The sequence below is a fragment of the Thamnophis sirtalis genome, unplaced genomic scaffold (assembly GCF_051295495.1).
Source record: "Thamnophis sirtalis isolate CommonGarterSnake01/CBP01778 unplaced genomic scaffold, rThaSir2_p1.2 scaffold_13, whole genome shotgun sequence".
NCBI lineage: Eukaryota > Metazoa > Chordata > Lepidosauria > Squamata > Natricidae > Thamnophis > Thamnophis sirtalis.
The window spans coordinates 11,120,778-11,145,518 of NW_028261393.1; the positions used below are offsets into that span (position 1 = coordinate 11,120,778).

General features: G+C 40.2%; 2 protein-coding genes across 2 annotated transcripts in view; both read left to right on the forward strand.

The window, feature by feature from the left end:
• The first annotated feature begins 2,231 nt into the window (after positions 1-2,231).
• LOC148043062 (IgGFc-binding protein-like) overlaps positions 2,232-24,741 on the forward strand; it is a 39,907-nt gene continuing 17,397 nt past the window's right edge. Inside the window, exons 1-10 of the mRNA XM_087728024.1 lie at positions 2,232-2,235; positions 4,749-4,802; positions 7,761-8,963; positions 9,774-10,976; positions 11,669-11,868; positions 12,884-13,022; positions 13,604-14,806; positions 15,493-15,692; positions 16,708-16,846; positions 21,961-23,163. Of these exons, the coding sequence (XP_087584150.1) occupies positions 2,232-2,235; positions 4,749-4,802; positions 7,761-8,963; positions 9,774-10,976; positions 11,669-11,868; positions 12,884-13,022; positions 13,604-14,806; positions 15,493-15,692; positions 16,708-16,846; positions 21,961-23,163 (5,548 nt within the window). The remainder of the gene's footprint in view (positions 2,236-4,748; positions 4,803-7,760; positions 8,964-9,773; positions 10,977-11,668; positions 11,869-12,883; positions 13,023-13,603; positions 14,807-15,492; positions 15,693-16,707; positions 16,847-21,960; positions 23,164-24,741) is intronic.
• On the forward strand, positions 17,166-21,490 carry LOC148043063 (IgGFc-binding protein-like). Its single transcript, XM_087727919.1, has 5 exons — positions 17,166-17,181; positions 17,419-18,621; positions 19,829-20,028; positions 20,988-21,126; positions 21,441-21,490. Exons 1-5 carry the CDS (start codon positions 17,166-17,168, stop codon positions 21,488-21,490), a joined length of 1,608 nt encoding a protein of 535 aa, XP_087584045.1.

Below are 24,741 nucleotides of genomic sequence, written 5' to 3' on the forward strand. Positions count from 1 at the left end.
TTGCCCCAAAGATGAACTGATAGACTCATCAAATATTTTGGCCGACCATAGCTGTTTCGTTTTGTTTTCTATGTCAACTATAAAAAAAAAAGTGCGCCCAGAGACAATTTATTCCTGTTGTCTCTAGCACTGTTTCTCATACATATTCAATTACAAAGCAAGGCCAACTTTAATTTTTTTTAAAAAAAAACTTTGTAATATGGTTATGGCCCTTCTCACAATTGCTTACAGATACATGGAACTGTGAAGCCAGCTGATTTAAAATATGGATGATGGGGCTTCTCCAAAATGGACATTGATTGGCATCCCAGAATTTGTCCCATCTCATTCTGTCCTATCCTTATTCTCAAGCTCCAGACATTGGAGAGAGATAGATGACTTTAAATGAATGAAGTGATGTTCAAAAGACACACAACACATGTACAAAATGCATCATGTGCAAAAACAGCACAATGCAGCTTTAATAGCAATAGAATTTAAAATTACATAGCAATAGCACATAGACTTATATACCGCTTCACAGTGCTTTACAGCCCTCTCTAAGTGGTTTACAGAGTCAATCTATTGCCCCCAACAATCTGGGTCCTCATTGGAAGGCTGAGTCAACTTTGAGCTGGTGAGAATCGAACTGTTGGCAGTGAGAAAAATTAGCCTGCAATACTGTATTCTAACATCTGCACCAATAGGACTACTTTAAGGACACAAAATGGTGGCAAGCAACAGAGTAGCAATTGAAAGAAAGAATTTCCAATTAAATAAAAATTGTGCAGAGCTGAATTTAGGTCATAGCTATGTACAGGACAAAGCCTTACAGTGTTTCAAGGCTTTTCTTCAGACATCACTACAAACAGGATTCAAGGTCAGGGATGGGATTCTACTGGTTGGGACCGGTTCAGGAGAACCGGTAGCTCTGATGATCAGCTGTGTCCTCCTGCCAGCGCCTGCTCTATCCTGTCCTTTATTTCCTGCTTTCTAGCTCATCTCAATTGCGCAGCACAGCTGATTTCCCCCCCCCAGCTGTTTTATTTACCATTGTTGACTTGGATGGTAAGCAGCTGAGCTTCTAAACCCTCCATTTTCAGGGCTGTGCACACACACAAAGCATGCATGTGCACAAAGGACACGCTCACCGAACCGGTTGTTAAATGGGCAGCATCCCACCACTGTTTAAGGCGAACCTGAGGGCAGCAACTGGAGGAAAACATAATGGAAATACTTTAAAAATGTTGTAAGCTAATGTTGTTTTTATCTAGAAATGAAGCACAAAGCAATAGGGAAGGCCCCAAATCTCATTTGCCCATGTCCTCTTCTTGCTATAACACAAAGCTGGACAATCCCTAACTTGAAGCTACCATTCATGTAGTTCTGGAATATATTCAGGAACCAGCTGCTGAAACTTTGGTGTGACCATTTTTTCACATTTTAAAGCCAAATAAAAGTGAAAACAGATGCATTAAGCTAGGTGTGAAATTCAGCAGGTTCTGACAGGTTCTGGAGGACCAGCAGCGGAAATTTTGAAGTAATTCGGAGAACTGGCAAATACCATCTCTGGCTGGCCCCAGAGTGAGATGGGAATGGAGATTTTGCAATATCCTTCCCCTGCCACGCCTACCAAGCCACACCCACAGAACCTGTAGTAAAAGAAATTGAATTTCACCACTGCATTAAGCCCCAATGCAATCATACAGATAGTCTTTGACTTAAGACCACAATTGGGACCAGATTTTCCATATATATCTATATCTATATCTATATCTATATCTATATCTATATCTATATCTATATCTATATCTATATCTATATCTATATCTATATCTATATCTATATCTATATCTATATCTATATCTGTGTGTGTGTGTGTGTGTGTGTGTGTGTGTGTGTGTGTGTGTGTGTATGTATTTGGGGGGGATAAATACTGGCTGGCAACAGAAACAAGAGAGGCAGGACAGGACTCATCAATAGGATGTCAAAGATCATGGTGCAATTTGTGGTTACCTCATGCATGAATGGGTAACAAAAAATCAGTAGCCAGCAACTCTCAGTCATAATTCTCCAATGGAGGTAGGCTAATTTCTGCTTGATTTCATTCCTCACATCTCCGTGATTGGAGGCACTTCAGTCCTTATGGCTTCTCCTCACTGTTATAGCTCTACCATCCGATTATTACAACCTTCTACTGATTATCTGTTTTCTGCAAGGCTGCTGTTGATTCCAAGAGGGATTTACAAGGTATGGGTGAGTCAAACAATAATTGCTGTCATTTTTATTTGCCTCCCTTGTAAATCAGATTCATTCAACTGCAAAGTACTTTGCATGTTTCCCTTTAATATTGATTTGAGCAAATATATCAGATGCCATCATTAAGCAACTCTGTGGACCAATTGTACATTGGGTAATATATAAATCTCATTAGCTTATGGTTATCTATCATGGGTCAGAAGATTAGCATTTTTATTTCTGATCACATAGTTGGGGGGGAAATTGCTAAGTGATTTCATTCAAATTCATGATTTCATTGCCAAAAAAAATCGGCCAAACTGTCATGGCCAAGCTTTCCCTTTCATTTTTACAAGTAATAACCCCAGTCCTTGGGGAATGACTGATAATTCCACAGAAATTCATTGGATAACTTGTTTTGAACTCTGCATCTATAAAAAGGAGAATGACCACTGATTAAAAATAGAGGGAGAAGAATTCTCCCTTCTCTTCTTTCTCTGTCAGACCAAGGATGATTTCCTGGGCTGAAGGTAAGCAAGACTTCTTCACATTGAGCCTTAGGTGACTTCCAGAAACGAAACAAGATATGATACTTGAGATATCTCAGGTTTTTCCCCTTATCATCTTGCAGTTCTGAACAGTTTCTCTTTGAATTTAGAATTTATGGGGGGCAAATATTGGCAGTGAAGAACAGCTCTACCTTACCAAATGAGGTTTTGCTCCAAGTTTGTGCCAGATTTTAAAGTAATATGATTGCACTTGTATACTGTTGCCTTTTTAATTCTAGTGTAAAAATAAGAAGCTGAATATATTGATAGATAGTAGAAATACACCGAAGGGAGGAGCAGAGGGAAAGAAGAAAGAGGGGTAGAGAGGGTGGGAGAGAGGATCGGAAGGAGGGTGAGATGGAAGGGAGGGAGTGTATTGGGAGAAAGGAGTGATAGAGGGGGAGGGGAAGTAGGAGAGGGGAATGTTGGAGGGGAGAAAGGAAAGTTGGAGGGGGGTGAAAGAAAGGGTGTATGGAGGGTTGAAGTGGTATATTGGGTTTGTATTTTGGGGAGTATTTTTGACAAGGATGGCTGTGTTTATTGTTCAATGTTATATGGCCCCGGTCATGCACAGTATATATGTGACTGTATGAAATGAAAATGAAAATGAAAATAAAACATATTTGGGAGAAAAAGATCAGATCAAATGCACTTAACTGAGTTCAAACATTTCATGGACTTTGTGCATGCCTAACATACATATTGAATTGATTTATCTCCTGAAACCGAAGCACAAATTTGAATCAGACACTAGCTGTTTTATAACCCCACAATGAATACTGTGTGGATCTGAAAATTCAATACCGTATGCAGTTTGGGGATTACTTTCCAACTTTGCTAATTATTTAAGCTATTTAAGCTTCTATAAAAAAAAGTTCACTGATTTGTTTTGATTAAAAAAAAGCATTTTGGGCCCAATAACACCCACCTATAAGCATCCATGAGGGCTATGATGTCATAACACATTTTGACCAAAACTCCAATTGCCAAGGATGCCCATGCACTCATCAGGGCAGCCATTTTGTGAGAGCACCTGCTACATTTTCCTACATATGACTTATTTGGCCTTAAAGCCCAGTCCTACACATATCTGCTCATAGATTAAAGGGGGCATTTTGTCAGCTTAATGCAGGCAGGAGTAGAGTCTAGAGATCAATTTTTCCTTACTTCACCCAGCCTTACTCAGATTCAGATTCTCTCAAAAGCCTCACAAGGACTAGTCCCTTAACTATAGGCTGCAACAGTGAGGCATTTTCATATATTTATTGGCTTTGACCAAAGTTGGGTCATGTATTCATCTAGTGTGAGTTATACCAAATAATCACACAAAGATGGGTGGGAACATTTCAAAAAAATTATTTCTGGTCAGAACTAATGCCTTAAAGCAAGCGCACCAAATCTCCTCACAACAGGCATTGTATGCAATTCATATATTACATCGGCATTTCTGATTGGCTGGTTAAATTTACCTCACCAGCTACCTTAACTTTTGGCGGGCTTTTTAATCTCTGGGTTGATTTGCCTAACACCCTCAATAAGGTGTTATAATGAACTAATAATATAATAAAATAATAATAAATAAGGTGTTATAATAAAGCCTAATAACACACTATATGTAACCCTTTTCCCTTCCAGAAACTTCTAGCATCCCTTGTGTTGCCCTCCCATTGATACCAGTGTCATCATATGGGGTGGCTTTAAATATCACTGACTGATTATTGATCTGCTATCAAATTTGTGCCATTTCTTAATGACCACTTTGATTTTCTCTGATCTTCCATGGGTGTCCCAGTGTCAGGCTGCAAGGCAGTTTTGCTATGCACACAAACTAATTATTATCGTTTCACCTTTAAAATTTCATGCCAATTACATTAATGATCTCTGCATGGTGACAGCTGGGCTTTGTTTCCCCAGTGGATCTGGGGGTGCAGGATGTGTCGGTGCAGGGAGAAAAAAAATCCTCAATCTCTTCTCCTTTTGTAGGTATGGCACTGAGAAGACTTCTGCTCCTTTTGGCAGGTTTGGCCCAAATCGATGGTGAGTAAACTGGACTGTTTGATGTATATTTCTGTTGTTGCAAATGCATGGAAGGAATTTTGGGGTGTCTCTGTATTTGCCTGCATATGGAGGGAATGCTGAGCTTGGAACTATTTCTCCTCAAGATCGTTTTAAAGTTACTCTCCCTCGAGCACAGTGATGGTGAACCTCTGATGGGGGAAGCCCCCCTCCTAGAAGAATGAAATATTTTGGGAAGTATTAAAAAAGGCAGAATATTATACTTCCCTAAATGAGAAATAGAGAAACGTCCTCTTAAAATCCAGAAAGGAGACTCAGTCTTCCCACACACCTCCCGGAAACTGAGGAGGCCACCTTTTTAAAAATGCAGATTTGGTAATCCATTCAAGACAGGATTAAAACCCCAAGGAAGGCAGGATCTACGATTCATTGTGTTTGTTAAACAAGATGGGGAAAAAAAGAAGGAAGCCAGCACTTTTAAGTGCATGTTTCTCTATTTCTCATTTAGGGAAATGAAATATTCTGCCTCTTTTTAATATTTCCCAAAATATTTCATTCTTCTAGGAGGGGGGGCTTCCCACATGAGTCAAAAGGGACACATTGTGACATTTTGGGTGACATGGCAGTTCGCAACCCCCAAGCATGCCCCTTTGTCGCAGGGGTTTTAGAGGCTGTGGAAGTGAGAATGGAGGGTGAATGGAGAGTCTCTGAACGGGGTGTACTTTTGTGTGGTTTTGAAGGCTGCAGAGCCTTCGCCAAAGCCACTTTGAGAATGAAGGCCTGGTGAGTCCTGGAGCAGGTTCTGTTAGGCCGCAGAGGCCTCTCCAAAGAGAGAAAACACCACCTAAAGGTAAACAATGTGCTCACCTTTCCCCTCAGGTAAGCTCCTGGGGAGCCCTAAGCAGCATGGAAAATTGCGCTGTTCCCTAAGGCAGCCTTTTTTGAGGGGTACTAGAGCCAAAGGTGCTTTTAAAAAGCCAACTTTCTTGGGTTTTTTTTTTTCTCCTTGAAAATGTAACATCCAGATAACTACAAACACCATAAATCTTTCTATTCCGCAACCTTCAGTCAGAACGGAAGAAGCTTCTTGGATGAGAAGTGAAATGTTTTCAAGGAAAAAAATTAAATCCAGTTGCCTTTGGAACACACATTTGGGACAACCATGACCTGGATAATTGAGAATCTCCATAGACACTAGAATTGAAGTTGAGGCCCAGATCTCTACTTCAGGCCCAGCCTTGGCCCTGCCTCCCAGTAGGATAGCCTAGATGGGGGTCGGGGTGGGGTGGGAAATTGTCTCTGTTGTTTGAGGGAGGCATTTTGACACTGCAGTGTCAAGTTCGACATTTTTCAATTTTTTGACAGGTTTGCCATAAGTCCTCAAGCATTTAAATGTACTTGATCAGGAAAAATTACAACCCCTTCTTATCTATTGAATAAATATTGGCTGTGGTTCTTTTTGATGGCCAAATGTTGGCTCTGGGTTCCTGCCTCGGTGTGATGGACCTCAATTAAATACCGAGACAGGAAGACCATTTAATTCATAATTTATGATTATTATTATTATTATTATTATTATTATTATTATTATTATTAAAGAGAGAACCTGGAACATAGATTTACATTTGTTTTTACGGTTTGCACAAGAAAGATACTTCAAAGTAAAAGTTGATTGAATTATGAAAAGTCGTCTGTCCAGTTACATCATGAAAAATTAGACATCCAGTAACATGTAAACATAAGGATTTTTTAAAAGAAATATATTTTGAATAAAAGTTTAAAAAAAAACATTTGCAAGGAAAAATGTCAGAATAGGTATATTAGGTAAATATACATTTCAGAGCTTTTCCAAGTTTCAACAGCTTACTTTTTAGTTGAAGTTTGGGAATAGCAATAATACAAAAGTACTTTTTTTACAATGTAGCAAATAATTTGGACAGTCCTAGTTTCCTAAATAAAATGCTTTTAGTTAAGGCTTTTAGTTACATACATACATACATACATACATACATACATACATACATACATACATACATACATGAAAAGGTAAAGGTTCCCTTCGAACATATGTTCGAGTTGTTCCTGACTCTAGGGGGCGGTGCTCATCTCTGTTTCAAAGCACTGTCAAAAGATGTCTCCGTGGTCATGTGGCCTGCATGACTAAATGCTGAAGGTGCACAGAACTCTGTTACCTTCCCCTCAAGGTGGTTCCTATTTTTCTACTTCCATTTTTATGTGCTTTCGAACTGCTAGGTTGCAGAAGCTGGGACAAGTAATGGGAGCTCACTCTGTTACGCAGCACTCGGGATTCAAACTGCCAAACTGTTGACTGTTCTGATTGACAAGCTCAGCGTATTAGCCACTGAACCACTGCATCCCATACATAGATACATACGCATGCGCGCATGCGCACACACGCACACACACACAGAATGGATTACAAATTTTATATTGAGTGGCCCTCATTTTCTATCCAGAATTTCATTAAAAAAATAATAATAATAATCCAGGTTTAAATTTGTTGATTCATTTAGAAAGCACAGCATTGTGAAGAGCGATCTGAAGTTTCCTTCTTCCTTGTGCGAACTCAAAAAAACTGCTGTCCAACCATGCAGTCCATTCAGACCAAAAATGTATTTTTTTAAAATAATACTTGCTCCTTTAAAGAACCACCAGGATGCTTTAGAGCAGTGGATGAGCGAAAGTCTTGATAAATTGTTCTGCAAAAGCAAACCGTTTTATTATACCAGTTTCCCAAAATAGGCTATGCTCATGTGGGAATTATCATTAAGTTTTATTTAAGCCCAATCTTTATGATCAGTCTTTATCTATCATCCTCAAGTTGTTAGGATCAGTCGGTCATCTGAGGTGGCCACATAGAAATGGTAAGTTTAACAGAGTCAAATCCAAAGAGGAAAGTAACCTAATTTAATAAAAAAGTGGGATCTATCCACTCCTACGAGTCCTTCTTTTTTTCAGGAACTTGTCATTTAAGTTCCCGGGGGAAGAGTTTTGTTACTGCCTTCATGCAAAATCACAAGTCTGGGCAACCTACTCAAAAGCTTGAGCTGTACATCTCTGGATATAATTTTGTGACAAATATTAAGGTGTCAACAAGCAATACAATATTGCACAAAACCATCAATGAAGGAGAAGTCATTTCCATTCAATTACCACAGACCTTAACAATGGTGGGGAGTGACAAATTTAATAAGGCGGTGCTGATCGAAGCTGACCAAGACATTTCTGTCATCTCCTACAACTACTTGCCTTCTACAAGTGAGGGAACAATTACCTATCCCATCCAGCAGCTGGGACAGTTATATTATGTGGTCACCCCCATAAGAAATGGCACAAAAGAATTCGCTATCATAGCCCATGAGGATCTCACAAAAGTGACCATCCACCTGAAAGGCACTGTGAGATACAAAAGCAAGGTTTATGGTCCTGGATCCATCTTGATGACTGACCTCAAGGCCTTTGAAGCAATTCAGCTGCAAAGCACAGAAGATTTATCAGGCACCAGGATTGAATCAACCAAATCTGTGGCTGTCTTGAGTGGACATACCTGTGTTTCCAAGTTCACAGCCTGTGATCATGTTGTTGAGCAGCTTCTGCCAGTTCAGAGCTGGGGAACCACCTTCATCGTGCCTCCTCTTTCTTTCCAGACAAAATTTGATATTGCGTATATTGTTTCTGCAGAGAACACTTTACTAAAATATCAATCCAGCTCCAGGAAAGAATCTCGTACTCTGGTGGCTGGAGAAGTGGTTCAACTTGAGATCCCGGCCTCTCAACCACTTTTTATCTCTGCTGAGGCTAGAATCCAAGTCGTGTTTTTTTTTACTGGTGCTAAAACAGGAGACAATTACTATGACCCTTTCCTCATGAACATCCCTGCCATAACATGCTATTGCAATTCATACCGCATTTATGGAATGAAAAACTTTACTAATCATGCCATGATTATAGCCAAATCCTCAGAATCTGGTAGGATCACAATGGAAGGCAGGACGATCCGGTGGACACAGATCCCAGGGACCAAATATTCATGGGCTGAAGAAGATGTGGATATAACAGATCGTGCCCTGTCAGTGGAACACGAGAACACTCCATTTGGACTTTTTCTCTTTGGAGGTGGTAAATCTGATGGCTACGGCACTGCTGCTCTTTGTTCTTCAGGTAAGTATCCTCATAAATTGATGAAGCTATTTACGTTGTTATTAGAATTGAATGGACACAGAGGTTGTTCATCTTTATCAGGGATCACTTTGGGGTCTATAATTCCGCCTGCAAGTTTCTCTTCTCAAAGATCTCTCTCACCCATTCCACCCCTTCCCTCTGGCTATTGTGAGAATGCAGGACAATTGCTTCACATGAATACTCTGATCCCATTCCCCCCAGATCCTGAAGTAATGAAAATTCTTTAACTTTCAGTTTACTAAAAATGTGCATGAGATAAATCACTAAAGACTCTCCTGTTGCCATTCATATGAAGTGCATTACACTATGTGGGGTTTCTTGCTGAGAACAGGAATGACTGATTGGAAAGTGTGAGGGGTTTCCAATCATAAATCAACTCAGCTTTCAAAGCCACAAGGAAAACTATCCAAACAAAAGGGAAAAGTTGAAATGTGCATATTGGCTTAAACCAATGATACCAATCAGTAAAAGATGCTCAGGGGCCATAGTGTGACATTTTGTCCTGTCTGAAGGCCACATGGGCATAGAGGGAGGTGTTACACAGTCACTAAAGTTGATGTGATTTATATATTTTTTTTAAATGTAGAAGGGGGAGCAGCGGGTGATGGAGTGATAAAATGGTAATATTTTCACCTAGGGGTTAGATATCTGAAGTTGCCAATGGTTCTTATGTACCTGGCTTTATTCTTGACTTTCTGACAACCAGAAACAAGAATAAAGATGGGGAAGTATTCTAATTTAATGTATGATGAGATCTATCCTCTCCTAAGAGTCCTTCTTTCTTTTCAGGAAGTTGTCATTTAAGTTCCCGGGGCAAGAGTTTCGTTACTGCCTTCATGCAAAATCACAAGTCTGGGGAACCTACTCAAAAGCTTGAGCTGTACATCTCTGGATATAATTTTGTGACAAATATTACAGTGTCAACAAGCACTACAATACTACACAAAACCATCAATGAAGGAGAAGTCATTTCCATTCCATTACCACAGTCCTTAGCAATGGTGGGGAGTGACAAATTTAATAAGGCGGTGCTGATCGAAGCTGACCAAGACATTTCTGTCATCTCCTACAATTACTTGCCTTTTACAAGTGAGGGAACAATCACCTATCCCATCCACCAGCTGGGACAGTTATATTATGTGGTCACCCCCACAGGAAGTGGCACAAAAGAATTCGCTATCATAGCCCATGAGGTTCTCACAAAAGTGACCATCCACCTAAAAGGCACTGTGACATACAAAAGTAAGGTTTATGGTCCTGGGTCCATCTTGATGACTGATCTCGAGGCCTTTGGAGCAATTCAACTGCAAAGCACAGAAGATTTATCAGGCACCAGGATTGAATCGACCAAACCTGTGGCTGTCTTGAGTGGACATACCTGTGTTTCCAAGTTCACATACTGTGATCATGTTGTTGAGCAGCTCCTGCCAGTTCAGAGCTGGGGAACTACCTTCATCGTCCCTCCTCTTTCTTTCCAGACAAAATTTGATATTGCATATATTGTTTCTGCAGAGAACACTTTACTCAAATATCACTCCAGCTCCAAGAACGAATCTCGTACTCTGGTGGCTGGAGAAGTGGTTCAACTTGAGATCCCGGCCTCTCAACCACTTTTTATCTCTGCTGATGCTAGAATCCAAGTTGTGTTTTTTTTTACTGGTGCTAAAAGAGGAGACCATTCCTATGACCCTTTCCTCATGAACATTCCTGCCATAACATGCTATTGCAATTCATACCGCTTTTATGGAATGAAAAACTTCACAAATCATGCCGTGATTATAGCCAAATCCTCAGAATCTGGTAGGATCACAATGGAAGGCAGGACAATCCGGTGGACACAGATCCCAGGCACCAAATATTCATGGGCTGAAGAAGATGTGGAGATAACAGATCGTGCCCTGTCAGTGGAACACGCGAATGCTCCATTTGGACTTTTTGTCTTTGGAGTTGTTAAAGATAATGGCTACGGTACTGCTGCTCTTTGTTCTTCAGGTAACTATCCTCATAACACCCCTGATGAAGCTATTTACGTTTTTATTAGAATTAAATGAACACACAGGTGGTTCATCTTTATCAGGGATCACTTTGGGATATATAATTCTGCGTGCAAGTTTCTTTTCTCAAAGATCCCTCTCACCCATTCCACCCCTTCCCTCTGGATATTGTGAGAATTCAGGGACCATTGCTTCACATGAATACTCTGATGCCATTCCCCCCAGATCCTGAAGTAATGAATTTTTTTTAACTTTCAGTATACTAAAATACTGCCTAAGATAAATCACTAAAGGCTCTCCTGTTGCCATTCATATGAAGTACATTACACTATGTGGGGTTTCTTGTTGAGAACTGGAATGACTGATTGGAAAGTGTGAGGGTGTTTCCAACCGTAAATCAACTCAGCTTTCAAAGCCAGCTCAGCTCATAGGTCCAGAGCTGCTCGTAGGTGGGACAAAGCTCATGTCTGCTGACATTGAAAACTAATATTGAAATCCAGTGCAAGAAAACCCTTTGTAATAAAAAATATAAAATGTGTCTCAGATCCTTAGAGGGAATCCTGTGGAAATCTGAGCAGTACAATCAATGGGTAGCTATGTCCACTTCATTCCATTTTCCTCTGCCTTCAGTAACACTCAAGAAATGTCAAGTAATATGTACCGTATCAATATTTATATTTTCCAATGTAGTTCCAAGCTGCCCAGTCAATAGCCACTACCGGGTCTGTGCCAACCTGTGCCCCACTAGTTGTGCCAAGATCAATAACCCTGATCCATGCCCGGACACCTGTGCAAAAGGATGCCAGTGCGATGCTGGTTTCTTCTTTGATGGCCTTTCCTGTGTTTCTGTGGAAACCTGTGGCTGTTCCCAAGATGGATACGACTATGAGGTTAGCAAATATATAGATAGTCTTCACCTTACAAACACAATTTCTGCTGCTAAGTGATGACAGTTGTTATGGGACTTGTGCCTATTTTGCAACCTGTTTGGCCACATTGGTTAAGTGAAGCATGGCATCACTAGGAAAATTTGGCTTCCCCCATTGACTTTCTTTGTCAGCTGCCAGCTGGGAACGTTACAAATGATAATCAAGGGAGAATGCTTCTTTTATACCAGTTGCTAAGGGCACAAATTTTGATGATGTGACCATGGGGATGCCGCAATTATGAATATGCTGCAACAGTCATAAGTTTGAAAACAGGTTGGGAGTCCCTTTTTTTTCTAATGCTGTTGTATATTTGAATAATCACTAAGCAAATGGTTTTAAGTCGAGGACTACATGCAGGCTACATTCATCCAACACAAGAGATATATGTGCATGTATGTGGAAACCTATGGTTTTTCATGCTCAATTTTCTGATTTTTCTTAGTGATGAACTAAAAAAAACAGTCTGTTCACAAGTTCAGTTTGTTATTTCACAAAAAGAAGTATTTTCAGTATTATGTTATGTGGCTGAGGTTTTAAAGTATTCCGAGTAGCTTAAAACCAGAAATGGTTATGTCAAATTCTGAAGAAGTATCTAAAGTATTATTTTCTTGATATACGTACCTACTGGTGATTATTTCCCTGAATATTTCTTCTAAATTGACAGCATCTAAAGGAATTTATTGGGAAATTAGAAAATCAGACACATTTTTTTTCTGTTATGACATTTTGTAAAAACGTCACCTTTTTAAAAGCTAAAAGAACTCAAAGAAAATAATAATAAGAAAATAAGGGAGGAATATCTGCTGCCACCTAGAATTGATCTCAGAACCTCCTGACTATGAGGAAAGAACTCCACCTCTAGGCCACCATGCCATTCAATAAATTCAAATAAATAATATAATTAAATAAAGTTTATATCCCAAAGTCAATATATGTCTATATTGTAATTCTGAAAATCTCTGTTTCTTCCTACCAGCCCCATGAGACTGTTCTGCTGAATACCTGCCAGGAAAAATGTACTTGCGTCCCCGGTAAAGGGCTCCTATGTGAGGCCCACTCTTGTGCCGCTGATGAAACCTGCCGCCTTCAAGAAGGAGTCCTGACTTGTGTTAAGGGTTAGTATTCATTCCTTTATGTTCACTGGCTAAGTATACTTGGGGAAAGATAATTGTAGCTTGAGGAATATAGCCCAAGACAGTGTGGACTTCAACTCCCAGAATTCCTCAGTCAGCTATTTCAGAACGGTGGCTGAAAGGTGTTCTTAATGGTTCAGAGTTATCTTAAAATACGAATCTCAGGATATTTATCCACAGGGAAGACAATCCAAACCAAGGGGAAAAGGTGAAATGTGCATATTGGCTTAAACCAATGATACCAATCAGTAAAAGATGCCATAGTGTGACATTTTGTCCTGTCGGAAGGTGACATGGGCATAGAGGGAGGTGTTGCACTGTCACCAAAGTTGATGTGATTGATATATATATTTAAATGTAGAAGGGGAGAAGCGGGTGTTGGAGTGATAAAACGGTACCATTTTCACCTAGGGGTTAGATATCTGAAGTTGCCAATGGTTCTTATGTACCTGGCTTTATTCTTGACTTTCTGACAACCAGAAACAAGAATAAAGATGGGGAAGTATTCTAATTTAATGAATGACGAGATCTATCCTCTCCTAAGAGTCCTTCTTTTTTTTCAGGAACATGTCATTTAAGTTCCCGGGGGAAGAGTTTTGTTACTGCCTTCATGCAAAATCACAAGTCTGGACAACCTACTCAAAAGCTTGAGCTGTACATCTCTGGATATAATTTTGTGACAAATATTGCAGTGTTGACAAGCAATACAATACTGCACAAAACCATCAATGAAGGAGAAGTCATTTCCATTCCATTACCACAGTCCTTAGCAATGGTGGGGAGTGACAAATTTAATAAGGCGGTGCTGATCGAAGCTGACCAAGACATTTCTGTCATCTCCTACAACTACTTGCCTTTTACAAGTGAGGGAACAATCACCTATCCCATCCAGCAGCTGGGACAGTTATATTATGTGGTCACCCCTATAAGAAATGGCACAAAAGAATTTGCTATCATAGCCCATGCGGTTCTCACAAAAGTGACCATCCACCTGAAAGGCACTGTGACATACAAAAGCAAGGTTTATGGTCCTGGGTCCATCTTGATGACTGACCTCGAGGCCTTTGAAGCAATTCAGCTGCAAAGCACAGAAGATTTATCAGGCACCAGGATCGAATCGACTAAACCTGTGGCTGTCTTGAGTGGACATACCTGTGTTTCCAAGTTCACATACTGTGATCATGTTGTTGAGCAGCTCCTGCCAGTTCAGAGCTGGGGAACCACCTTCATCGTCCCTCCTCTTTCTTTCCAGACAAAATTTGATATTGCCTATATTGTTTCTGCAGAGAACACTTTACTCAAATATCAATCCAGCTCCAGGAAAGAATCTCGTACTCTGGTGGCTGGAGAAGTGGTTCAACTTGAGATCCCCGCCTCTCAACCACTTTTTATCTCTGCTGATGCTAGAATCCAAGTCGTGTTTTTTTTTACTGGTGCCAAAAGAGGAGATGATTCCTATGACCCTTTCCTCATGAACATCCCTGCCATAACATGCTATTGCAATTCGTACCACATTTATGGAATCAAAAACTTCACAAATCATGCCATGATTATAGCCAAATCCTCAGAATCTGGTAGGATCACAATGGAAGGCAGAATGATAAGTTGGACACAGATCCCAGACTCCAAATATTCATGGGCTGAAAAAGACGTGGAGATAACAGATCGTGCCCTGTCAGTGGAACATGCGAACGCTCCATTTGGACTTTTTGTCTTTGGAGTTGTTAAAGATAATGGCTATGGTACTGCTGCTCTTTGTTCTTCAGGTAAGTATCCTCATAAATTGATGAAGCTGTTTATGTTGTTAATAGATTTGAATGGACACACAGGTTGTTCATCTTTATCAGGGATCACTGTGGGATCTATAATTCTGCCTGCAAGTTTCTCTTCTCAAAGATCCCTCTCACCCATTCCACCCCTTCTGGCTATTGTGAGAAGGCAGGGACCATTGCTTCACATGAATACTCTAATCTCATTTCCCCCAGATCCTGAAGTAATGAAAATTCTTTAACTTTCAGTCTACTAAAAAAATGCATGAGATAAATCACTAAAGACTCTCCTCTTGCCATTCATATGAAGTACATTACACTATGTGGGGTTTCTTGCTGAGAACTGGAATGACTGATTGGAAAGTGTGGAAGGTGTTTCCAACCATAAATCAACTCAGCTTTCAAAGCCAGCTCAGTTCATAGGTCCAGAGCTGCTTCTAAGGTGGGACAAAGCTCATGTCTGCTGACATTGAAAACGGATATTGAAATCTCAGTGTAAAAAAACCCTTTGTAATAAAAATATAAAATGTGTCTCAGATCCTTAAAGGGAATCCTGTGGAAATCTGAACAGTACAATCAATGGGTAGCTACGTCCACTTCATTCCATTTTCCTCTGCCTTGAGTAACACCCAAGAAATGTCAACTAATATGTACCGTATCAATATTTATTTTTTCCAATGTAGTTCCAAGCTGCCCAGTCAATAGCCACTACCGGGTCTGTGCCAACCTGTGCCCCACTAGTTGTGCCAAGATCAATAACCCTGATCCATGCCCGGACACCTGTGCAAAAGGATGCCAGTGCGATGCCGGTTTCTTCTTTGATGGCCTTTCCTGTGTTTCTGTGGAAACCTGTGGCTGTTCCCAAGATGGACACGACTATGAGGTTAGCAAATATATAGATAGTCTTCACCTTACAAACACAATTTCTGCTGTTAAGTGAGGACAGTTGTTATGGGAGTTGTGACTATTTTGCAACCTCTTTGGCCACATTGGTTAAGTGAAGCATGGCATCACTAGGAAAATCTGGCTTCTCCCATTCACTTTGCTTGTCAGCTGCCAGCTGGGAAGGTTACAAATGATAATCAAGGGAGAATGCTTCTTTTATGCCAGTTGCTAAGGGCACAAATTTTGATCATGTGACCATGGGGATGCCGCAATTATGAATATTCTGCACCAGTCATAAGTTTGAAAACAGCTCAGGAGTCCCTTTTTTTCTAATGCTGTTGTATGTTTGAATAATCACTAAGCAAATGGTTTTAAATCGAGGACTACATGCAGGCTATATTTATCCAGCACAAGAGATATATGTGCATGTATATGAAAACCTATGGTTTTTCATGATCAATATTCTGATTTTTCTTAGTGATGAACTAAAAAAAATCAGTTTGTTCGCAAGTTCAGTTTCTTCTTTCAGAAAAAGAAGTATTTTCAGTATTATGTTATGTGGCTGTGGTTTTAAAGCATTCCGAGTAGCTTAAAACCAGAAATGGTTATGTCAAATTCTGAAGAAGTATCTAAAGTATTATTTTCTTCATATACGTACCTACTGGTGATTATTTCCCTGAATATTTCTTCTAAATTGACAGCATCTTCATGAATTTATACGGAAATTAGAAATCCAGAGACATTTTTTTTCTCTTATGACATTTTGCAAAAATGTCCCCTTTTTAAAAGCTAAAAGAACTCAAAGAAAATAATAATAAGAAAATAAGGGAGGAATATCTGCTGCTACCTAGAATTGAACTCAGAGCCTCCTGACTGTGAGGCAAGAACTCCACCTCTAGGCCACCATGCCATTCAATAAATTCACATAAATAATATAATTAAATAAAATTTATATCCCAAAGTCTATATATGTCTATATTGTAATTCCGAAAAGCTCTGTTTCTTCCTACCAGCCCCATGAGACTTTTCTGCTGAATACCTGCCAGGAAAAATGTACTTGCATCCCCGGTAAAGGGCTCCTATGTGAGGCCCACTCTTGTGCCGCTGATGAAACCTGCCGCCTTCAAGAAGGAGTCCTGACCTGTGTTAAGGGTAAGTATTCATTCCTTTATGTTCACTGGCTAAGTATCCTTGGGGAAAGATAATTGTAGCTTGAGGACTATAGCCCAAGACAGTGTGGACTTCAACTCCCAGAATTCCTCAGTCAGCTGTTTCAGAACGGTGGCTGAAAGGGGTTCTTAATGGTTCAGAGTTATCTCAAAATACGATTCTCAGGATATTTATCCACAGGGAAGACAAACCAAACAAAGGGGAAAAGGTGAAATGTGCATATTGTCTTAAACCAATGATACCAATCAGTAAAAGATGCTCAGGGGCCATAGTGTAACATTTTGTCCTTTCTGAAGGCGACATGGGCATAGAGGGAGGTGTTGTACTGTCACCAAAGTCGATGTGATTGATATATTTTTTTAAATGTAGAAGGGGGAGAAGCAGGTGATGGAGTGATAAAACGGTAATATTTTCACTTAGGGGTTAAATATCTGAAGATGCCAATGGCTCTTATGATTTTCTGACAACCAGAAACAAGAATAAAGATGAAGAAGTATTCCAATTTAATGTATGATGAGATCTATCCTCTCCTAAGAGTCCTTCTTTTTTTTCAGGAAGTTGTCATTTAAGTTCCCGGGGGAAGAGTTTTCTTACTGCTTTCATGCAAAATTACAACTCTTTGCAATCTACTCAAAAGCTTGAGCTGTACATCTCTGGATATACTTTTGTGACAAATATTAAGGTGTCAACAAGCAATACAATACTACAAAAAACCATCAATGACGGAGAAGTCGTTTCCATTCCATTACCACAGTCCTTAGCAATGGAGGGGAGTGACAAATTTAATAAGGCGGTGCTGATCGAAGCTGACCAAGACATTTCTGTCATCTCCTACAACTACTTGCCTTCTACAAGTGAGGGAACAATCACCTATCCCATCCACCAACTGGGACAGTTATATTATGTGGTCACCCCCACAGGAAATGGCACAAAAGAATTCGCTATCATAGCCCATGAGGTTCTCACAAAAGTGACCATCCACATGAAAGGCACTGTGACATACAAAAGTAAGGTTTATGGTCCTGGGTCCATCTTGATGACTGATCTCGAGGCCTTTGGAGCAATTCAGCTGCAAAGCACAGAAGATTTATCAGGCACCAGGATTGAATCGACCAAACCTGTGGCTGTCTTGAGTGGACATACCTGTGTTTCCAAGTTCACATACTGTGATCATGTTGTTGAGCAGCTCCTGCCAGTTCAGAGCTGGGGAACCACCTTCATCGTCCCTCCTCTTTCTTTCCAGACAAAATTTGATATTGCCTATATTGTTTCTGCAGAGAACACTTTACTCAAATATCAATCCAGCTCCAGGAAAGAATCTCGTACTCTGGTGGCTGGAGAAGTGGTTCAACTTGAGATCCTGACCTCTCAACCACTTTTTATCTCTGCTGATGCTAGAATCCAAGTTTTGTTTTTTTTCACTGGTGCCAAAAGAGGAGTCAATTACTATAACTCTTTCCTCATGAACATCCCTGCCATAACATGCTATTGCAACTCGTATCACATTTATGGAATGAAGGACTTTACAAATTACGCCATTATTATAGCCAAAACGTCAGAATCTGGTCAGATCACAATGGAAGGCAGAACGATCCTGTGGACACAGATCCCAGGCACCAAATATTCATGGGCGGAAGAAGATGTGGAAATAACAGATCGTGCCCTGTTAGTGGAACACGAGAACTCTCCATTTGGACTTTTTGTCTTTGGAGGTGTTAAAGATAATGGCTACGGTACTGCTGCTCTTTGTTCTTCAGGTACGTATCCTCATAAATTAATGAAGCTATTTACGTTGTTATTAGATTTGAATGGAAAACACAGGTTGTTCATCTTTATCAGGGATCACTGTGGGATCTATAATTCCGCCTGCAAGTTTCTCTTCTCAAAGATCCCTCTCACCCATTCCACCCCTTCCCTTTGGCTATTGTGAGAATGCAGGGACCATTGCTTCACATGAATACTCTGATCACATTTCCCCCAGATCCTGAAGTAGTGAAAATTCTTTAACTTTCAGTTTACTAAAAAAGTGCATGAGATAAATCACTAAAGGCTCTCCTGTTGCCATTCATATGAAGTACATAACACTATGTGGGGTTTCTTGCTGATAACTGGAATGACTGATTGGAAAGTGTGAGGTTGTTTCCAACCATAAATCAACTCAGCTTTCAAAGCCAGCTCAGTTCATAGGTCCAGAGCTGCTTCTAAGGCGGGACAAAGCTCATGTCTGCTGACATTGAAAACTGATATTGAAATCTCAGTGCAAAAAAACCCTTCGTAATAAAAATATAAAATATGTCTCAGATCCTTAAAGGGAATCCTGTGGAAATCTGAACAGTACAATTAATTGGTAGCTATGTCCACTTCATTCCATTTTCCTCTGCCTTGAGTAACACCCAAGAAATGTTAACTAATATGTACCGTATCCATGACCCGACAAAAGGGCGAACGTCAAAACCGCGCCCGACTAAACCGCGTCGCTAAAACCACGATGTCATCACTGCGGCGACAACAGTGCAGAGAGAACAATGCGGAGACAGAAGGGCGCTTTACAATAGCGCGGAGACAGAAAGCCGATTTAACTTAAGGTAAGGGTTAGGTTTAGGGTTAGCTTTAGGGTTAGGTTTAGGATTAGGTTTAGGGTTAGGTTTAGGGTTAGGTTAAGGGTTAGGTTTAGGTTAATGGTTAGCTTTAGGGTTAGCTTTAGGTTTAGGGTTAGGTTAAGGGTTAGGTTTAGCGTTACGTTTAGCGTTACGTTTAGCGTTAGGGATTAGGTTTAGTTTTAGTTTTAGGTTTAGTTTTACAGCGCGCTTCTGTCTCCGCGCTGTTGTTGGTGCGATTCAGCGCTCATTCGTTGGAGCGCTTTAGAACACGCGGTTTTATCACCGTGGTTTAGTCGGGCGCGATTTTGTCATTCGCCCTTTTGTTAGTGAACCACCGTATCAATATTTATTTTTTCCAATGTAGTTCCAAGCTGCCCAGTCAATAGCCACTACAGGGTCTGTGCTAACCTGTGCCCCACTAGTTGTGCCAAGATCAATAACCCTGATCCATGCCCGGAAACCTGTGCAAAAGGATGCCAGTGCGATGCCAGCTTCTTCTTTGATGGCCTTTCCTGTGTTTCTGTGGAAACTTGTGGCTGTTCCCAAGATGGACACGACTATAAGGTTAGCAAATATATAGATAGTCTTCACCTTACAAACACAATTTCTGCTGCTAAGTGATAACAGTTGTTATGGGATTTGTGCCTATTTTGTAACCTCTTTGGCCACATTGGTTAAGTAAAGCATGGTATCACTAGGAAAATCTGGTTTCCCCCATTGACTTTCTTTGTCAGATGCCAGCTGGGAAGGTTACAAATGATAATCAAGGGAGAATGCTTCTTTTATACCAGTTGCTAAGGGCACAAATTTTGATCATGTGACCATGGGGATGCCGCAATTATAAATATGCTGCAAAAGTCATAAGTTTGAAAACAGTTCAGGAGTCCCTTTTTTTCTAATGCTGTTGTATGTTTGAATAATCACTAAGCAAATGGTTTTAAGGCGAGGACTACATGCAGGCTACCTTCATCCAGTACCAGAGATATATGTCCATGTATATAGAAACATATTATTTTTCATGATCATTATTTTAAAAAGTTCTTACTGGTGAACTTCCTTTCACTTTATTCTTTCAGTATTGTGTTATACAGTTGAGGTTTTAAATTGTGCAAAATGGCTTCAAACCACAAATATTTCCATCAAACACTGAATAAGTATCTAAAGCATTCTTTTTCCTGCTATACTACTGGTGATTATTTCCATGGATATTACTTCTAAATTGACAATGTCTAAATGAATCCATTGGGAAATATGATAATCTGACTAACATTCTATTGGGGATCTTTGCAATCTAAGGTCATAAATAAACTCAAAGAAAATAATAATACAAAAATAAGAGAGGAATATCTGCTGCCACCTAGAATTGAACTCAGAGCCTCCTGACTATGAGGCAAGAACTCCACCTCTAGGCCACCATGCCATTCAATAAATTCAAATAAATAATATAATTAAATAAAATTTACATCCCAAAGTCAATATATGTCTATACTGTAATTCTGAAAATCTCTGTTTCTTCCTACCAGCCTCATGAGACTTTTCTGCTGAATACCTGCCAGGAAAAATGTACTTGCGTCCCCGGTAAAGGGCTCCTATGTGAGGCCCACTCTTGTGCCGCTGATGAAACCTGCCGCCTTCAAGAAGAAGTCCTGACCTGTGTTAAAGGTAAGTATTCATTCCTTTATGTTCACTGGCTAAGTATCCTGGGGGAAAGATAATTGTAGCTTCAGGACTATAGCCCAAGACAGTGTGGACTTCAACTCCCAGAATTCCTCAGTCAGCTGTTTTAGAACTGTGGCTGAAAGGTGTTCTTAATGGTTCAGAGTTATCTCAAAATACGATTCACAGGATATTTATCCACAGGGAAGACAATCCAAAGCAAGGGGAAAAGGTGAAATGTGCATATTGTCTTAAACCAATGATACCAATCAGTAAAAGATGCTCAGGGGCCATAGTGTGACATTTTGTCCTGTCTGAAGGTCACATGGGCATAGAGGGAGGTGTTGCACTGTCACTAAAGTCGATGTGATTGATATATTTTTTTAAATGTAGAAGGATGAGAAGCGGGTGATGGTGTGATAAAACTTTAACATTTTCACCTAGAGGTTAGATATCTGAAGTTGCCAATGGCTCTTATGTACCTGGCTTCATTCTTGACTTTCTGACAACCAGAAACAAGAGTAAATAGCAGTTATAGCAGTTAGACTTTTATACCACTTCATAGGGCTTTCAGCCCACTCTAAGCGGTTTACAGAGTCAGCATATTGCCCCCAACAACAATCCGGGTCCTCATTTTACCCATCTCGGAAGGATGGAAGGCTGAGTCAACCTTGAGCCGGTGAGATTTGAACAGCCGAACTGCAGAACTGCAGTCAGCTGAAGTAGCCTGCAGTGCTCCATTTAACCACTGTGCCACCTCGGCTCTAAAGATTGGGAAGTATTCTAATTTAATGTATGACAAGATCTATCCTCTCCTAAGAGTCCTTCTTTTTTTTTCAGGAACTTGTCATTTAAGTTCCCGGGGGAAGAGTTTTGTTACTGCCTTCATGCAAAATCACAAGTCTGGGCAAGCTACTCAAAAGCTTGAGCTGTACATCTCTGGATATAATTTTGTGACAAATATTAAAGTGTCATCAAGCAATACAATACTACACAAAACCATCAATGACGGAGAAGTCGTTTCCATTCCATTACCACAGTCCTTAGCAATGGAGGGGAGTGACAAATTTAATAAGGCGGTGCTGATCGAAGCTGACCAAGACATTTCTGTCATCTCCTACAACTACTTGCCTTCTACAAGTGAGGGAACAATCACCTATCCCATCCAGCAGCTGGGACAGTTATATTATGTGGTCACCCCCACAGGAAATGGCACAAAAGAATTCACTATCATAGCCCATGAGGTTCTCACAACAGTGACCATCCGCCTGAAAGGCACTGTGGCATACAAAAGCAAGGTTTATGGTCCTGGGTCCATCTTGATGACTGACCTCAAGGCCTTTGAAGCAATTCAGCTGCAAAGCACAGAAGATTTATCAGGCACCAGGATTGAATCGACCAAACCTGTGGCTGTCTTGAGTGGACATACCTGTGTTTCCAAGTTCACAGCCTGTGATCATGTTGTTGAGCAGCTTCTGCCAGTTCAGAGCTGGGGAACCACCTTCATCGTCCCTCCTGCTCCTTTCCAGACAAAATTTGATATTGCGTATATTGTTTCTGCAGAGAACACTTTACTCAAATATCAATCCAGCTCCAAGAACGAATCTCGTACTCTGGTGGCTGGAGAAGTGGTTCAACTTGAGATCCCGGCCTCTCAACCACTTTTTATCACTGCTGATGCTAGAATCCAAGTTTTGTTTTTTTTCACTGGTGCCAAAAGAGGAGTCAATTACTATGACCCTTTCCTCATGAACATCCCTGCCATTACATGCTATTGCAATTCATACCGCATTTATGGAATGAAAAACTTTACTAATCATGCCATGATTATAGCCAAATCCTCAGAATCTGGTAGGATCACAATGGAAGGCAGGACGATCCGGTGGACCCAGATCCCAGGCACCAAATATTCATGGGCTGAAGAAGATGTGGAGATAACAGATCGTGCCCTGTCAGTGGAACACGAGAACACTCCATTTGGACTTTTTGTCTTCGGAGGTGGTAAATCTGATGGCTACGGCAGTGCTGCTCTTTGTTATTCAGGTAAGCATCCTCATATATTGATGGTTGTGGTGGTGATTATAATGATAATGATTTCTGTCTTTTAATGCTGGTTCTTATTAGAATATACGTTTCAATGTTTAAAGCTTTATTGGATACTCAGATTGCTCATATGGAACTGGGGCCACCTTCAATCCATTATATTTTCCACTGACTTCTCTATTCGGAAATCAAGCCGAGTTGATCTAGATTCTATTTGCAGCTAACCAGGAGGAGAATGCAAAGACAATAAGCATGGTGACTACAATCACTTCATATCCTTACATATTAAAATCTCCTTAATTTTCACTCTATGGAAAAAAGGAACAAAAGAATTACCCACAGCAGTAAACACTCTCTCTCACTCTCTCTCTTTCACTTTCTCCCCCTCCCTCCATCTCCTTTATCCGTTCATCTTTGTATTGCCATTTGCTGAGAAACTTGGCATGACAGATTACAAGATGTAAAGGTGTATCCATTAAATATAACATGCAGTGTGTACTTTGAAAATAGCAGGATTGCATTCTTTGTCATCCAGGGCATGTTTTGTTGTGGGTAACCTTGGCTAAGGGAGCAAGTGGAAATTTCGTCTGAGCAAAAGCACTGAGATGCAAGTAAGTGAAGCTCAGAGGGGGGAGAGGAAAGAGTGATGCAAATCTGAGATCCAGAAGGGAAGATGATGCAGCACGAAATATAAAGCAAGCGAGATCCTTGTAAAACAGCAGAGCCCGAAACCAAACAGCATCAACATCAATGAAGATTGCAGATAATATGGTCATCCCATTTTGCTTACAAATTCATTCATTGTGGGCAAGATTTCTTTGGCCTGTATGGTATGGATCCTCTTTCCATGATTAAATCTCATGAAATGTCCATGGGAGTAAATTTTGACTTGCTCGGACTGCAAATCCGGATTTTTCATTGAAAAATAAACTGACAATAAATCAAATGTTTATAAGCAAGATTAAATGTGAAATCGATTTACATTTCTCTTGTATTTGAATATTTGTTTATTTTGACTTAAATGCTGCTCTAATCACTGAGTTGCTTCCAAAACAGAAATAAAATAAAAAACCAAATCCTTGAATATAACAGAATCTAACGGTAGAAACAAAGTCGTAAGCCAAAGTCCAAATGATCCATGGTTTCATTATTTCCCTACCAATCCACCCAAACATAAAGTGTGAAGTAATACGTCTAAAACTTTAGGAATAGAAAAAAGAAATATTACAGGATAGGCTTGTTTTTTTCTTCCATGGTTCCCTGTACTCTGTAAATAATGTTTTGTTAACTGGCAAATAAGAGATGGGGGAGTAAATGGAAAGTACTAACTTTTTCTCCTCTTGCTATGTGGGTAAGACAATGTTTCTCAACTTTGGCGGTTTGAAGATGTGTGGACTTGGCTTGCTGGGGAATTCTGGGAGTTGAAGTCCACACATCTTCAAACTGCCAAGGTTAAGAAACATTGAGTGTAGAAGTATTTTTCTTCCTTCCACCCATTCCTGTATTACTTTTCCACTGCTTATTCATCATTTTTCAGTAATTAAGCTGAACAAGTGCAGTCCAGTAGCATCTTATCTA

What these genes read in the sequence shown, in the direction of transcription:
- LOC148043063 (XM_087727919.1), top strand. An exon ending in TGCTGCTCTTTGTTCTTCAG is followed by an intron (nt 18,622 to 19,828) that starts GTACGTATCCTC and finishes TTTCCAATGTAG; the next exon opens with TTCCAAGCTGCCCAGTCAAT. An exon ending in AGTCCTGACCTGTGTTAAAG is followed by an intron (nt 21,127 to 21,440) that starts GTAAGTATTCAT and finishes TCCTGTCTGAAG; the next exon opens with GTCACATGGGCATAGAGGGA.